Raw genomic sequence first — 15653 nt, forward strand, 5'->3', positions numbered from 1 at the left:
AGAAATTTGTTGTTTTTGACCTCCGTCTCATGTGATTAACACATTTACTCAACAAGACTGCAAATACTTTATAGGCTAGAATATTCAGCTTTATTTGGATATTATATTTCATACATTGTTGCAATTTTATACGCTGTACTGAGTAAAATAGAAGGGTCAGGTGAACACAGCTTTACAACAGAAAGCACAGGGATAAATGCTAATTTTCTGTTCATCTAAATAACTCAAATGAATCCTTAAAAAGATATGAGCCTTTGATCAATCCTCTGCAAAAAGAACTTCTTAGTATAACTGATAAAGGGAACTTCATGATAATGATAATAAGGCGCAGGCTGCGTATTATTTTGAGATTTTATTTTTTACCTTATCTTTGCAGAACTATGATATTAAAAAGATTAAGCTGGCATAACTTGCACAGAATCTGAGTTTAAAAGTCACAGTCCTTGTGATATTTATTATCATAGCTCTGCTTTTGTGCAGTTTTGGCAAGAAATTTAATTGAAGCATCTAAAAAAAAACAACAACCACATTTTTCAGGTCCTTTTACATAACATTTTAAGTATTTACATTTTATCTTATTCTTTTAGAATTAGTACATTATCACAAAACATCTCATTGCATTTACTTGTGGATATTTCATAGACTAGTAATTTGTTTCTAATGAAATAAAACATAATATTTTGACTTAAACCCTTTTGTAGCATTTTGTATCATATTTTGTTTTGTGAGACATCTAATAAACATGATCAATGATTTCCTTAAAAAACCTGTTGTATCCAATCTAATAAATGATTAAACAAAAATGCCCTCCAGTGGATTACCAATTGCCAGAAATACCAAATACATCAGATGTGATACAACAAATATTTATATGAAATGTTCTGGCAGTTCTTTTTTCCCCCTTTTTTGGGAGGTTAAATAAACATCTCAGTTCCCAAAAAGAGAATTTTCAGGTTTTTATTTGAAGTATCAGGCTTTCAGGGGTTAACAGTGTTTCTTTTTTTGAAAATTATGTGATGTAGAACAAAGTGCGAGTCTGATATCACTCTCACACATGTCCCTGGTTTATACATAAAGTTGTTTTTGTTTGTTAGGTTTTAAAATTTTAAATTAAAAAGAACATTTGAAATTAAACATGTCTGTAAGGTCATGGCAGTAACAATAGTGTTTGCATATACTATACATATTCCAGCTAATAGGGAGCAACAAAATGTGTTTGCTGTTTAAAGAGAAAATGCTTTGTCAGCACTGTAATCAGAGTATTCAGATCCCTCTCATTTTTTCAATCTGTGATATTGTACTTGGATGCTACAGTCTAAAAAATATTTTTTACTCACATTAATCTACACTTAGTACTCCATAATGACAAGGTGAAACAGAATTTTAGACATTTTTGCAAATAAATTAAAGATAAAAAACATAAAACTTCATAAAATAACACTTGAAATTTAGCTGAGGTGCCTCCTGTTTTTCTAGATCTTTGCTGAGATGTTTCTAGGCCTTGATCTGAGTCCATCTGTGGTAAATTAAATTGCATGGACATGATTTAGAAAGGCAAACACCCATCTATGATGCCTCACAGCTCTCAATGCATATCAGAGCAGAAACCTAGCCATGAGGTCAAAGGACCCTGTCTTAGAGCTCAGAGGCAGGATTGTAGCAAGGCACCGATCTGGGTGAGGCTACAATACAATTCTCTTCCACTGAAGATTCCCAAGAGCACCACAGTGGCCTCCATAATTCTCAAATGGAAGAAGTTTTGCACAACCAGGACTCTTTCAAGAGCTGAGTTCAGCCAATATGAGCAATCTGGAAGAGGGCCTTAGTAAGAGAGGTGACCAAGAATCAGATGGCCACCTGTGTGGAGATGGGACAAAGCTCCAGAAGGATAAGTACCACTGCAGCCGTCCACTGATCTGGGCTTAATGGCCTCTACTCTACTCAGTGCCAAACACATGAAACTCCACGTGAGGCAAAGAGGGAAATGGGAGGCACCTCAGCCACTTAGTTTCGAGTGTTTTTGCAAAGAGTCTGAATACTTATGTAGATGTCATATCTCTGTTTTGATTTTCTGAACAGATTTGCAAAAACATTTAAAATTCTGTTTTCACCTGGTCATGATGGGGTACTGAGGGTAGGTAAATGAACTGAAATTATTTTTCAACTGAAGCTTCAGGCTGCAACTTAACAAAATTGACAAAAGTGAAAGGGGTCTGAATATTTTCTGAATGACTGTTTATAAAAGAAACAAAAGAGCGCTCACAAGTTAATCTGCTGTTATAAAATGCTGTGCTTGGTACATTTCAGGGTCACATTTCTTCAAAAATCTTTTTTTAAAGGCACAGTATTTTTGTATACACAAACCAGACTTCATATTTTGTTAGCAACACTATTTGCTCTTCAAGCAACAGCTTTGTATTCATTATTACTGTAATATTTTATAATATAAATAATGTCTGTGTTTCTAAAGTTTTGTTTGTTAGAGTCTGCAGATAAAGTCACCCTTACTGTGCCTGCTGTGCTGTTGCTCGCTCTACATCCTCTGTTTCTATGCTAGATTAGACCACACTTTCACACTCTCCGTCTTGCTGCACGCTCCACCCACCTAGCACCCGATTGGTTGTTGTTGTTGTTTTGTTTAGTTGTTTTTGTTGATGTTGTTGTTGTCGTCCTCTCTCTAGGATCATATCATTACCCAGAACCCCCCTCTCCTCAAAGCCCTCAAAGAGACCCACTAGGCCACTCAACCAATGGGACAGCAGCAAGAGGTCACATGACCCGGAAATGGCGACTCTCCACCAATAGAGGCCAGAGAAAGAGAGAGAGACAGACAAACAGACAGACAGACTGTAACGTTTAAACGCCCAAAGGTGGCGAGAACTCTGTCTATGCATGGCTCTGACTCTCCAAACAGCACTGTCCAACAGGAGGGAGATCAATAGTCACGACTCCTCCTTTCTCCTTCTCTTCTCTTTCTTCTTTTCTTCTACTCTGCTTCTTTTGTTCTTTTTATCTGTCATAAATGTGTTTAGATAAGGAGGGAAGGAAGAAAGGAGGAGGTTGAAGGAGAGCTAAAGAGGAGACACGACTATTGAGCTCCTGTCTCCCAGATTGGACTGATGAACATGTTTTGACTGGATTACAGTGACACATGCACACAAACACACACTAACATATGCACAAACATCCACACAGCTCCATGACAGTGTGGTCAAAGTGGATAGTGGGTCATTTTGTGGCTTTATGGGAGATTGTGTCATTAGAATCAGTAGCTCAGCTCATCCCTGCTACTCACTGTTTTTATTCTAGTTTTTTTTTTTTTTTTAACCTGGCTCCCATTGGTTCAGCAGCTTCATTCACCTGTCAGTCAAAAGCGCTGGCTCCACTCCCCTCCTCCCCTCACTAACCCACTCCCCTCCCACAGCTTCCCAGAAAAAGACCCACTATCTGCTGGAGGACAAGTCTCAATGATACAAGTCTCCTCTCCTCTCTTCACCTCTCCTCTCCTCAATGCCAAAGATCTCCTTTCCCCTTTTTTCTCCTCCCTCTTTCAAAAGGAGACAAAGTAATGGAGAGGAGAGGAGGTGTTATTGAGATGTGTCTCAGAGCAGTTCAGCGCTAAGTTTCAAACCAGGATGCCACTCCCTTCTACGTTTGTCCATGTTTTCTTCTGTCTTTCTCTGCCAGGGAAGGAAACAAGGAGGTGTAGAAGTGAGCGAGCAGCTGGAATTGGGACTCAGCCTGTAGCTCAGGGCTGAACATAGAAAGCCATGCTCTATCTGCTTAGCTTACTAGCTAACCAAATTATACATACATACATAATGCAACATGGTACAACGAGTTTAGAGTATGCACATGACCTTAAAAAGTGTGAACAAATTGCACACATACACATATAAATATATATATGTATATCTCACAATCGGACACATTAATAGTGTTTTTATCGGTAGTAGTTTTAACATTCTGAATATGTATTAACTTTAAATGATCTGTTTTATGTTCTGTTGGTGTTTTTCTTTTTTATTGTTTACATGTTTATTGTTTTGTCTGTTGCTATGATGATGAGATGCTGTCACATGTTGAGGGCTAAAACCAGGATTTTAATGACACACATGAAGTTTGGTACTAAATATGTAGGGGTGAAATGATTTTATATGGGGAGAAAAAAAACTCATTGCCACTAACAGATTTTGAAAGCATTCCAATTTAAGAGGTAGTTTGATATTTTTAAGTTTTATATCGTACATTTCTTGGAAAGACTTAAAACAGGAAAACAAAACCACTCCAATGCCAGGGGAGATTTAGCTTAGCTTGGTTTATCTGTGCATAAAAATGTCAGAAACTTGTGCTTTGTTCAATTTCTGTTTTTTACACTAGAGCAGCCTATGCTGTGGCCCAGTTTTAGACCTGAAAAGTTCTTTGGGCCCACCAAAAGCCCTCGTAAAACCGTAAGATGAGACTTAAATTTTAACCTTTTTTATGTTTTGCTTCATAGACAGGGAATTTTGATGCAAATACTTTGCTTTCAGATACTTAAACATGACTCAGAAAGTGTTTGTGGGGTCACAAAGTACATTTAATAGCCACTACCATTAATTTTATTTAAGTGTCACCAGTTGACCCAAAACTAGTTAAACCATGACAACGGCTGTATACTTCGGACAAAGTAAAAAAAGGTGACGTGAGTTAAAACTTCTGCTTGTGTTTTGTTACTCTTGACACTGAAAAAACATGTCATCAAGTATTTTTATGAGGTTTTAAAAAACCTATTGCTGCCAAACCTACAGTACCACTGGGGCCCACGAGTGGTCCCAAACTTTAGGAAGCGCTGCTCTGGAGTAAACGGACCAACTCCTTTAAGTTGCTCATAAGTTGGCTGGGAGATATAAGAACAGAAAAAACCTATTCATCTCACAGATAGGAAGAAAATAGCTAAGTAAATTTCCAGAGCTCAGCTGTTTTTAGTTGTGCAACCTCCCAAATGTTCAATATTTTTAATGTAATTTGAGCTTCACCCTCATTATCAAATCCGTGAATTATACCAGATAAAGGGGTACTTTGCTTTTTGGGATATTTGCTTTCTTGGTGAGAGTCACATAAAAACCAGAAGTTAGGAGGTTGTTAGCTTAGCCCAGCATAAAAGCTGAGGTATAGAAAAGGCCAGTCTGGTTCAAATATACTTCAAACACATGTTAAGTTAGCATACAGTGGAACTTTCCTACTTGCCTCCAATTCTAATGCATAGCTAATAGCTCACATTCAACTGTTTGATAGGGCATCAGCAATGAAAGCCAAAACCTCAGAATCTGTAAGAGAACAAACTGAATAACTTTCCTAAAACTGTTCCCTTTGAAAGCCTCAGCTGTTTTAAGTTGTGGCTAGATTTAACACTTTTCATATTGCTGATGCCAGGCCAAAACCTCATATCTTCAAAATCAGCTTTTTTTGAGGGAATGAAAAAAATGCTGTGTTTTTCCTATTAATTTAACACTAAATGGTCATATTCAGCATCTTTTTTTGACAATTTTTGATGCTGTAAAATTTGTCAAAACCCACTGACAGATGTAAAGGGTGACCAAAAGCACTGATTTATGGAAAGAAAAAAAAAGAAGAAAAATTAAGATACAAGGTTTTGGCCTGACGCAAGCCATATTTCAAAATTGTTTTCACTTTAACCTCCTATTATTTTGTATGAAATTTTTTTGAAAGAGCAGTGATTTTGTTTTCCTTTTCCAACATTTCAGACCCACATTAACCCCTTAATCATTTCACCCTTACATGATGTCAAGAGATATCAGGAACCATGCTGCGTTTTACCTGCAGTTCTCATAATTCTGAAACTCAAGTTGCCAAGTAAAAGGACCACATTTTGTCAAGAGTCTGTTATGTCACGTACTGTTAATGTCAAATATCCGCTTCCCAGGTCAGAGTGCAATCAAAAAGAGATAGAGAAACATAAAACATCACTTAACTTTCAGTGCTGTTCATTGGCAGTTCCACTATTGGCGTACATACCCAGGTAATTTTTTCAACTTCTGACACTTTGCAAGTATTTCCTTTAATGTCATGCTAACAGTATGAACCTCAAACACTCGTAATGTTGATGGTCAAGGTTCATCAAGTATATTTATTTTTTAAAGCAAAAAATTTGAGACACCACAACAGATAACAATAGTATTCAACTTTACTATTAGCATACATAATAAATGAATAAACTCCTAGTTAACAGTTATCTAAGTTATCATAGCTAGAAATTACTTCAAAGCTTACATTAGGTAGCCAGTTATCAGAGAAGTTATACTCCTATCAAGCAGTAATTAAAGTAAGCCAACGTGATTTTAACCACTATATGTGATGTTAAAAGAAACTATTTCAAAGATTACATTAAGTAGCCAGTTATCAGAGAAGTTAAACTCCTATCTACCAGTAATTAAACTACGCCAACAGTCACTTTAACCAACTATATGTAGTGTAAAAAGACATTGTTTTAAAGCTTACATAAGCTGTAATTAAACAGACAGTACCTGTTTAGAAATAAAATGTTATTTTACATTATCAGCTGAACTATTCAAAGCAAACACTACATTTTGAAGGTGTTTGCTACAAGGGGTGTAATTTTTAGCTAACAGTAACATTAGCTAGCTAACAGTAATACTGATAGAAATTATTTCAAGGCTGCTGTTCAATCCAAGGTTATTTTAAGTGAACTAACACTAAACAACTTAAACTAAATGTAAAATAAACATTTTAGTTGATTGAAACTAAATAAAATGAAAACTTTATAAAAAATTAGAACTGAATTCTGTCCTTTAAAACTTACAAAAAAAATAAAATAAAATTTGAACCAAAATCTCCTTAGTTTTAGTCTTTGACATTAGCAGACTGGCTAACATATACACCAAAGCCTAGAGAGTATAAAAATCACCTGATTTTGTTGAAAAAATCTTCACACAATGGTAATTTTAGGGATTGAGTTGTATATATGTCTATGTCAAAGTTGAATGAATAAGATGAGGTTATAGAGACTTTTTGAGTCTCGGCCCTGACAGGTAGCCCATTTTGCTAAAAAGTAAAACTAATAAAACCTAAATTAAAACAAAGTGTTTTGCAAAATAAAATCTAAACAAACAAACCAGAAGGAAAAACTAAACTGAAATTTAAAACAAAACATAAAAACTTAATAAGAATGTAAGCTAATGAACAAACCAAAAGTTACTATAACCTTGGTTCGATCATTTGCAAATCAGTTATCATAGAAGTTCTGCTGTGCTAACATTCACCTACTCCCTACCTGTGTAGCATTAGTTTTTAAGGAAAAGGAAAAACTCCTAGCTGATAGAAATTTGTGGTGGCTAACAGTTATGTAGCTAGAAACTGGTTCAAGGCTAACATTAGCTGTTGTGAGTTTGCCAGCAAAAAAGATGTATATCATCATTAACTCAATTACTGGCTAATATTGCTGTTGACTAGTATTTGTAATGAACTTGCTAACAATCATATAAGCTCTTGCTAACAGAAACATTACCAGGAATGGTTCAGTGCTAATGTTAGCTGTTTTGACTTAGATGATGGTTCCCACGGAGTTAACAGAAATGTGTTAACCTTCAAACATGATCCAAAGTCCTTCCAGATTTGTCCTTACACTTGTTCATCAAAAATGGGTTAAAATAGAACAGTTAATCAGATTGCTATCTAAAGATAATTTTCAAACCTAGAACAACAACAAAACAACATTACAAGAAAATGTTAGCTTCATCAGCTAAGCATGACATCAGAGGAAAATGGCCACTGTGTAAATACAGTGAACTTTCAACATTAAAAAAACTGCCCTTTATCTGTTCCCATAGCAACAGACTAGTATTATAGTGGTTGCCATATCAGATTTGTATTCTTGTTTTTGTTTTGTTTATCCAGATGACAGTATTGTGATTTTAATTTACCCTCAGAAGTATAAACGGTGATTAAAATGATTATTGAAGCTACGCAACTTTTTATACAACAAGCAATAGAGTTGTTACTATTATAATTATTGTGATAATTATTAACCTGCTTGGATCCCATTGGCTCCTCAAGTGTGTCAGTATTGGAGGTATTAGTCTCTGATTGTTTGATGAGTTAAAAACTGCCGGTTCTCAAACAGACTAAGGCTGCGCAGGCCTTTATTCGGGTCCCAGGACAGCATGTTTGGGGAGTAATACAAGCAGATTTTTCAACAATCTTAGTCTATTTGGAAACTGATGGTTGAGACTTTTCACAGCCAGATAAAGTGTTTTTAGGTTGAACAAAGAAATATAAACCAGAGCCATGCTTCAAACCAGCTGGATCAGTACTCATTAACCTGTCACCACATGCTAACCCACACATCTACAGGTTTTTTAAAAAATTTTTCTTAACCTTGCTAACATGATTTTTTTTAATCTATTTTTGGATTGCATTTCAAAAAAAGCAAGCATCCTTTGTCTTTATGTTTTTTTTAGAAAAACTTGTGTCCTCGCTGCTCTGAAGCATGGCTCTGCTATAGTCTGGTCTAGTAAATACAAATGAGCTGTAGGTAATTAATCAGTGGTAACGGTTGGTGCTTTATATGGATATGAATTGCAACTCTAATGAAAGTATGAATGGATTAACAGCCAGGCCAAATGTAACCAGACTGCACTCTGTTGATGCATGCATGAATGAATGAGTGTGTGAGTGAGTGAGTGACTTTAATGGAGTTGAATGGTCTGATGGAAACACAAAGGATTGAAAAGGATACTTGAATGAATGAATGAAATGTACAGAATGTCAGTGTAGCGTGGGTAGTAAACTTGTCTGGAGGTTTTTATTGGTGGAGATTTTGATGAAGCGGTGAATCTGACTCGTCCTGATGATTAAACGCTCTGAGACAGACCCGGTCGACTCGCCTCATTTCTCTCTCACACACACTACACACACAAACACCTGTATGATACAAGTATAGATATTTTTAGAAAACACCTAAAATACAATTTCTGCATTTTATACCTTTTCACTTCTTTATATACAACAAAATATATATAAACAACACTTAAGATTTTGCTTACATATTTTGCATTTATAGTTTACTGAAATTATCCATCTTCTTTTGTTGGACATTTATTAATCATGCAAAAACCATCCCCTCATCTTACTTAAATCTATTCACACAATTTTTATGCCAATACAAGGTGTAAAAAGTACCCCACTTTTAAATGTGCCAATCTTTTACACTACTATACAACTGTTATAAGAATTTGATGCTTAGTACATTATTCTTGTACATATTAGTGTGTTATTTTTTTTTTTTTACATCAAGAGCATAACCAACCTGAGTTTAAGTCTTTCTATATGCATGCACATAAAGAGAAGGACAAAATTATAAGCCCCCCTGTGAAAATGTCACTTTTTTAAGAGTATTTATCAAGTGCTGTTAAACAGAGCAAGGAAATTTTAACTTTTTTTTCTAAACATCCTAGTTCATTTTGGATACTTGAATTATTTTACTTTGCACACAAAAAGAAAATTATTTCACAAAAACTAATAGGGTCTAAATTATTAGCCCCTTTGATGCTAATAGTCAGTTGTATCTCCTTTTTGCTGGATAACAGCGTGCAGTCAGTTTTTGTAGTTTTCAACAAGTCTCTGACACGTCTCCTGAGGAGTTCCAGCCCATTCTTCTGTTGCCAATCTCTCAAGCTCCTCCCGCTTATTAATAATTTTATCCCCATCTGTACCTGACCATTACATTAAAGCTAATTTTGTACTTGAGTACAGTGTAAGATTGATGTGGCAAACAACCCCATAGTGACCGTCACAAGGCACTTTGTTGTTGTATCAGTCCTGCCCACTCGTGGGCAGTTTTGAGAAAATCTAGCCCTTTCCAAATGATTTTGTTTCAACTTGTGAAAAATTAGGGTCCATAAATAGTTTGACAAGTATCCTTCATTTCATTTCTCACTCACTGACCACTTTATTAGGTATACCTTTACAACTGCTTATTAAAACAAACAGGTTGTCAGCCGGTCACATGGCAGTAATCAGTGCATTCAGGCATGTAGACAAGGTCATGATAATCTGCTCCAAACAGAGCATCAGAATGGAGACAAAGGTCATTTAAATAATTTCGACCTCGCCATAGTTATTTATGCAAAACGACTGGTCTGAGTACTTTATAAGCTGCTGGGCCAAAATGCCTTATAAATGAGGGTACGTTTGGCTATACTGGTTCAAGAAAGGCAGCAGTAAGTCACATAACCATGAATTAGAATAGATGTATGAAGAAAAACATCTCTGATCGCACATGTCAAACCTTGAAAACAGATGGGCTTCAAGGCATACCTAATGAAGTGGCCAATGAGTGTATATTTGGGCTGTTTGCCACAAAGTCAAAATGCTTTTTGCTAAATGTGTTCATATGAGCATGTAAATGGCTATAACATATGTCATAGTAGCTGTTTGACTTAAAAAAAATAGATGTTTAATGAGATGACTGCAGCAGATGCCAGTTTTATCTCAGTTTAGTATTTGCAGTGAGAAAACTAAAGTGGAAGTCCAAAATAGTTAACCTTGTCCTTTTTGGTCATGAAGACCCCAATATAAGTTAAAACCAGGCCCATTTTAATTACACCAAATTTCCATTTAAACGGAAAAAAGCCAATTATCATTCAATTTGACAATCAAAAACTAGGCCTTACTGATCATGAATGTAGAGGGCAGATAAATTTAAATATTCAGAAACCAACCTTCACTTGCTTTCCCATCATAGAGCATTTAAGGAAGCTGTATCACACAGGTAAACATTGAAAGGACCATAGTAAAAAATTAAAGCCCTTTTGTTTAAAAAGACAAACTTTTGAAGTTAAGTCTCTGACGAGTGTTCCTCTTTAGTCTGACGTCCTGTTTGTTGATCTCAGGTATGTATTTGGTTGGTAAGATATAAATCCAGGTATCAAATGCTCTTTTAATTCTCCTTGAATGTGTCTGATGGTTTGTTTGATCACTGTTTGTGTCTGTGTGTTTGATGTTGTATTTTAGGGTGTGCTGACCTCCACTTGTTGGACATGCTGAGTCCCATGGAGAGGAAGAGGCAGGGGTACATCCATGAGTTGATCGTCACTGAGGAAAACTACGTCAATGACCTGCAGCTCGTCACAGAGGTACACATGGCGTGTGCTGGACAGTGAAAGGCACACATCATCGCTACTGGTCAATACAGAGTTTTAAAAATGTGTCTTTCTTCAGTCATGCATTATTTTTTCTGTTCGTGTGTTTAGATCTTCCACAAACCTCTGCTGGAGTGTGAGCTACTGACAGAGAAAGAAGTGGCCATGATCTTTGTCAACTGGAAGGAGCTCATCATGTGCAACATCAAACTGCTCAAGTAAATACATATACACAGTTAATTCTAGGGATGTTACAGTACAGAATATCATGGTTTAAAGTAAATGGAAATTGAACAGCTTGATTAAAGATGATTTAATTATTTATATTGTTAACAGAAGCAGCACAATTATAAAATTAATAAAAAACTGAAATGAGGCCACTGTCAGTCAAATATCAGTGGCATATCTGCATGAACATGCCTTGGATTTTAATCTTTTAAAGTTATTAATTGATTCTTTAAATGAAAGGAAATGTTGAACAAATATTATGAGTACAGGGATTCATTCACATTAACACAAAACAAGCTTTTTGCCACCAAGTGTAGACTTATGCATTGCAAATTAGAATTAAAAAGTACTGCCACATTTTCAATTACATAAAAGAAATGTACCAAACCATGTATTAGTTACACAAAAATACTGCAGGGAGACAGGGTGAGATGAGTTGAATAACTCTCTTTTTTCCCCTTATGTTGCTAAGGAAGGTGATAAAAAGTGCATGAGTTATTTTCAGAATTGCATTAATAATAAAGGTAAGAATAAGTCAATATTTAAACCAATACATCACATCATTATTTATTAGAAAAAAAAAACATTAAAGGGGACATATTTTACCCTTTTAAGGCAAGTTTTGTTTTTTTTTTTATCTCAGAGGTCCCCAAAACATGCCTGTAAAGTCCGTTGTTGAAAAAACACTCCAGTATTGGATTTTTGCATGTCTAAAAACCCCTCTGTTTTAGCCCTGCTCAGAATGAGCTGTTTCTGTTTCTGTGTCTGTGGCTTTAAATCTTACTGTGCTGTCTGACTCCTTTAGTTATGGTCCTCCTTTTTCTTTACACAAAATTTAACTGTTACGACTCTGTTCTTGTGGCTTCAGACTGGGTATTAGGGTATTAATACTTGCCACTCACCGGGGGTCCTACACTCTTCCCCTACATGCTCTTTCTTTATTTACATGCTCAAGTGGAGGGTCAGCCACAGCAGGTACCTTCCAAATCCTCAGAGTGCAGAGTGTGTTATTAAACCCTCCTGTAAGTCAGATGCAGACTAGCTGAACAGGTGCAATCTCATTGTTCGTCATGGGAGACGCTCCATAAATTAAAATCCCATTTTCACTGCACAAACTTAAACGTGTCTTCATGGCTTAAAATGAACAGAATCATACTCATGATCATCATAATTTTGCTGTGAAATATTCCCAAGTAAAGGTTTTTATCCACAGATACAGTAGACCATCCTTCTCATCACACCCCTCTCTCTCTCCTTGCAGGGCTCTGAGGGTGAGGAAAAAGATGTCAGGTGACCGGATGCCGGTGAAAATGATTGGTGACATCCTGACCAACCAGCTGCCTCACATGCAGCCATACATCAGGTTTGTTTTTATCAGCTCTCAGTCAGAAAATATGTGTGGATGTGTTGTCTCATATTAATGTTAAGGGTTTTTTTTTTGTCCAGGTTCTGTTCGTGTCAGCTGAACGGTGCCACGCTGATTCAGCAGAAAACAGACGACAACCCTGAGATTAAAGACTTCCTTAAGGTAAAACACTCACATTAACCACACTCTCCACTATAGGGTGTAGTTAAACCTGGCGGTGTTATTGAGCTGTTTTTTATCAGCAGTATATTCTATAAACTTAAACGTGAAAAATCGGATTCACTGGTTTTTAACCCTTCACATGCTGTTTCTCTGAATCAGAGGTTAGCCATGGATCCAAGGTGTAAGGGGATGCCTCTCTCCAGCTTCCTGCTCAAACCTATGCAGAGAGTCACTCGCTACCCACTCATCATCAAGAACGTACGCAAGGCATCCACACGTGTGATCAACAATTTTTGAACCTTGAAATAACTTCAGTGTTTGAGCCACAAGAATTCACCTCTCTAATGTCCTTTTATTGATTTTAGATATTAGAAAACACTCCAGAGTCCCATCCAGACCACAGCCACCTAAAGGCTGCTCTGGAAAAAGCAGAGGAGCTGTGCTCTCAGGTGAACACACAGACACATTACTCAAGCATACCTGTGCAGTCAGCACGACTAACAGGATTTGTTTCTTATTTTTTCATTAGGTGAACGAGGGCGTCAGGGAGAAGGAGAACTCAGATCGTCTGGAGTGGATTCAGGCTCACGTCCAGTGTGAAGGCTTGTCCGAGGTAGCTGAATGCACATAAATGCAATCAAACAACTCAAAATTACAGAATCATTTCGGAATAAATTAGTTAAGAAAATCCGTCTATCATCTACACTCCCAGCCAATCCTAGCTTTCATTGGGTGAGAGGCGGGAGTCCGCCCTGGACTGGTTGGCAGTCAATCACAGGGCCGATATATAGAGACAAACAGCCAAACTTAACCCACAGGCTAGTTAGAGTCACCATTCAACTTAAAGAGCAGAAAGAGTCTTTGGGCTGTAGGAGGAAGCTTGAGTACCCAGAGGTGACCCACACATGCACTGGCAGAACATGCAAACTCCACACTCTACCTGTCCAGGATTTGAACGTCTTTGCCGTGAGGAAATACCGCTAAGTCCTGTGCTGCCATGCAGCCTGGCAAAAAGAGTAAAGAATAATTAACAATTTTTTAGTGGCCTCTCCATTACCTTGTTTCATTCTCTTTGGTGATCAGTGGTCATATGTTGATTTTAACATTATGCAAGGTCATTTATAGCACAGACTCCAAAAAGTCTATCAAAGAAATAGAGTAAACAATCATTTATTTAGGTGACGATTATTACTTGAAATCAAACATGAGAGATGTCATGATTTTATCAGATCTTGTCTGATGATTTTATAAAAATAAATCATAAATACAGATAACCAGCCTTTCTCAGAGCATAAATCCTTCAGGCAAAACAGGATTTGAGAGAGTTTAGGCTTGTCCAGGGGCCGCAGCTCCATAGTGCGTGCTTCTAAGCCTACCTCAAGCTGAGCAGGGGAGCAACATGACAGCTTGTTGGAGAGAGTTGCATCAAGGCTCCTAAGAGTGAGGTAAAACCTCTGGCAGCTGATCACTCAGACAGAACATTTGGCTCTTTGTCTGGGGTGGATACTCATATGAAGAGGCAATTAATGGCACCTGTGTGGTGATCCTCCCTGATCCCTCCTATTGGGCGTGCTGAGGTGTTGTCACAGAGCGCTCTGCTTTGACACATTTTTATTGAACTTAGGCACAAGCAGCACACATAACCTTGCACTGCATGGCTCAGATAAGCTCCTACATCATGTAGCACATAGACAACCAGTGGCACATGGACTGCACTACTCCATCTTAATGTCACTTTTCTTTTAAGATGAGCACATATACGCAGATGAAAAGTCACTCAAAATCCTGTATCAATGAAGTTTATCTGAAAGTCCATTTATCATAAATGTTGGTCAGACAGACTAATTCCTTCCTAGATGTCTTTTTTACAGAGGATTTTCATCATTATATTGAACATTTTATAGCCTAAACTGTATCTATTAAGAGGATAAATCTTGAATTAATCTTTACTTTTGTGTCCCTCAGCAACTGGTGTTTAACTCGGTCACAAACTGTCTGGGTCCCAGGAAGTTTCTTCACAGTGGGAAGTTGTTTAAAGCAAAGAGCAGCAAGGAGCTGTACGGCTTCCTGTTCAACGACTTCCTGCTGCTGACACAGGTGAGCCTGACATCTCTGTATTTTTCCCTTGTTTGAGATGCTTGAATGTCTATTTCATAATGCTCTATGATTTAGTTTCATTGAATTTTACAAATGATAAGCCTTTTATGCATTAATTTTTAACAGACCACACTTTTGCCTTCTTGTACTAAGTACTGACACTGCAAAGCACCAACAAGTATCACAACAAAAAGAAATACCTTAAGACAGTAATAACTGGGGGTTATATCTCAGTGTAATTAAAATCTCTTCAATCTTTCATGTTGTTTTTGTGCACTTTCACATTAAAAACTGTTAAGTTATTGTATCATACTCTTTCTATGCAGGGGTCTGAATATTTCGTCTTCTAGTTGTGAAAGTTTGAATTTCCTCTATATAATCGAAGGTTAACATCCTATTTCTGACTTTCTCCGTCCTTCTCACAGGTGACCAAACCTCTGGGCTCATCAGGCTCCGACAAAGTCTTTTCCTCAAAAACACACCTTCAATATCGCATGTATAAAACGGTGAGACAGTATACAGTGGTTTATACCCATAATTCAGTGCTCTGTGAGCATGATTAGTCAAAGGAAATTTGATGATTCTCAACTGGGTTGAAATCTATTTGAAAATTATAAAAAGGGGATTGACTGCAATGC

At 36.9% G+C, this 15653-nt stretch overlaps 1 protein-coding gene across 1 annotated transcript in view; it reads left to right on the forward strand.

Annotated features, from left to right (window-relative positions):
- itsn1 (intersectin 1 (SH3 domain protein)) overlaps positions 1-15653 on the forward strand; it is a 70169-nt gene that overhangs the window by 44558 nt on the left and 9958 nt on the right. The window contains exons 31-39 of the mRNA XM_041789658.1: positions 11035-11156; positions 11274-11380; positions 12652-12753; positions 12837-12918; positions 13078-13176; positions 13284-13367; positions 13448-13531; positions 14884-15015; positions 15441-15521. Coding sequence (XP_041645592.1) covers positions 11035-11156; positions 11274-11380; positions 12652-12753; positions 12837-12918; positions 13078-13176; positions 13284-13367; positions 13448-13531; positions 14884-15015; positions 15441-15521 — 893 coding nt within the window. The remainder of the gene's footprint in view (positions 1-11034; positions 11157-11273; positions 11381-12651; positions 12754-12836; positions 12919-13077; positions 13177-13283; positions 13368-13447; positions 13532-14883; positions 15016-15440; positions 15522-15653) is intronic.

The sequence above is a fragment of the Cheilinus undulatus genome, linkage group 6, assembly GCF_018320785.1.
Source record: "Cheilinus undulatus linkage group 6, ASM1832078v1, whole genome shotgun sequence".
Classification (NCBI taxonomy): domain Eukaryota; kingdom Metazoa; phylum Chordata; class Actinopteri; order Labriformes; family Labridae; genus Cheilinus; species Cheilinus undulatus.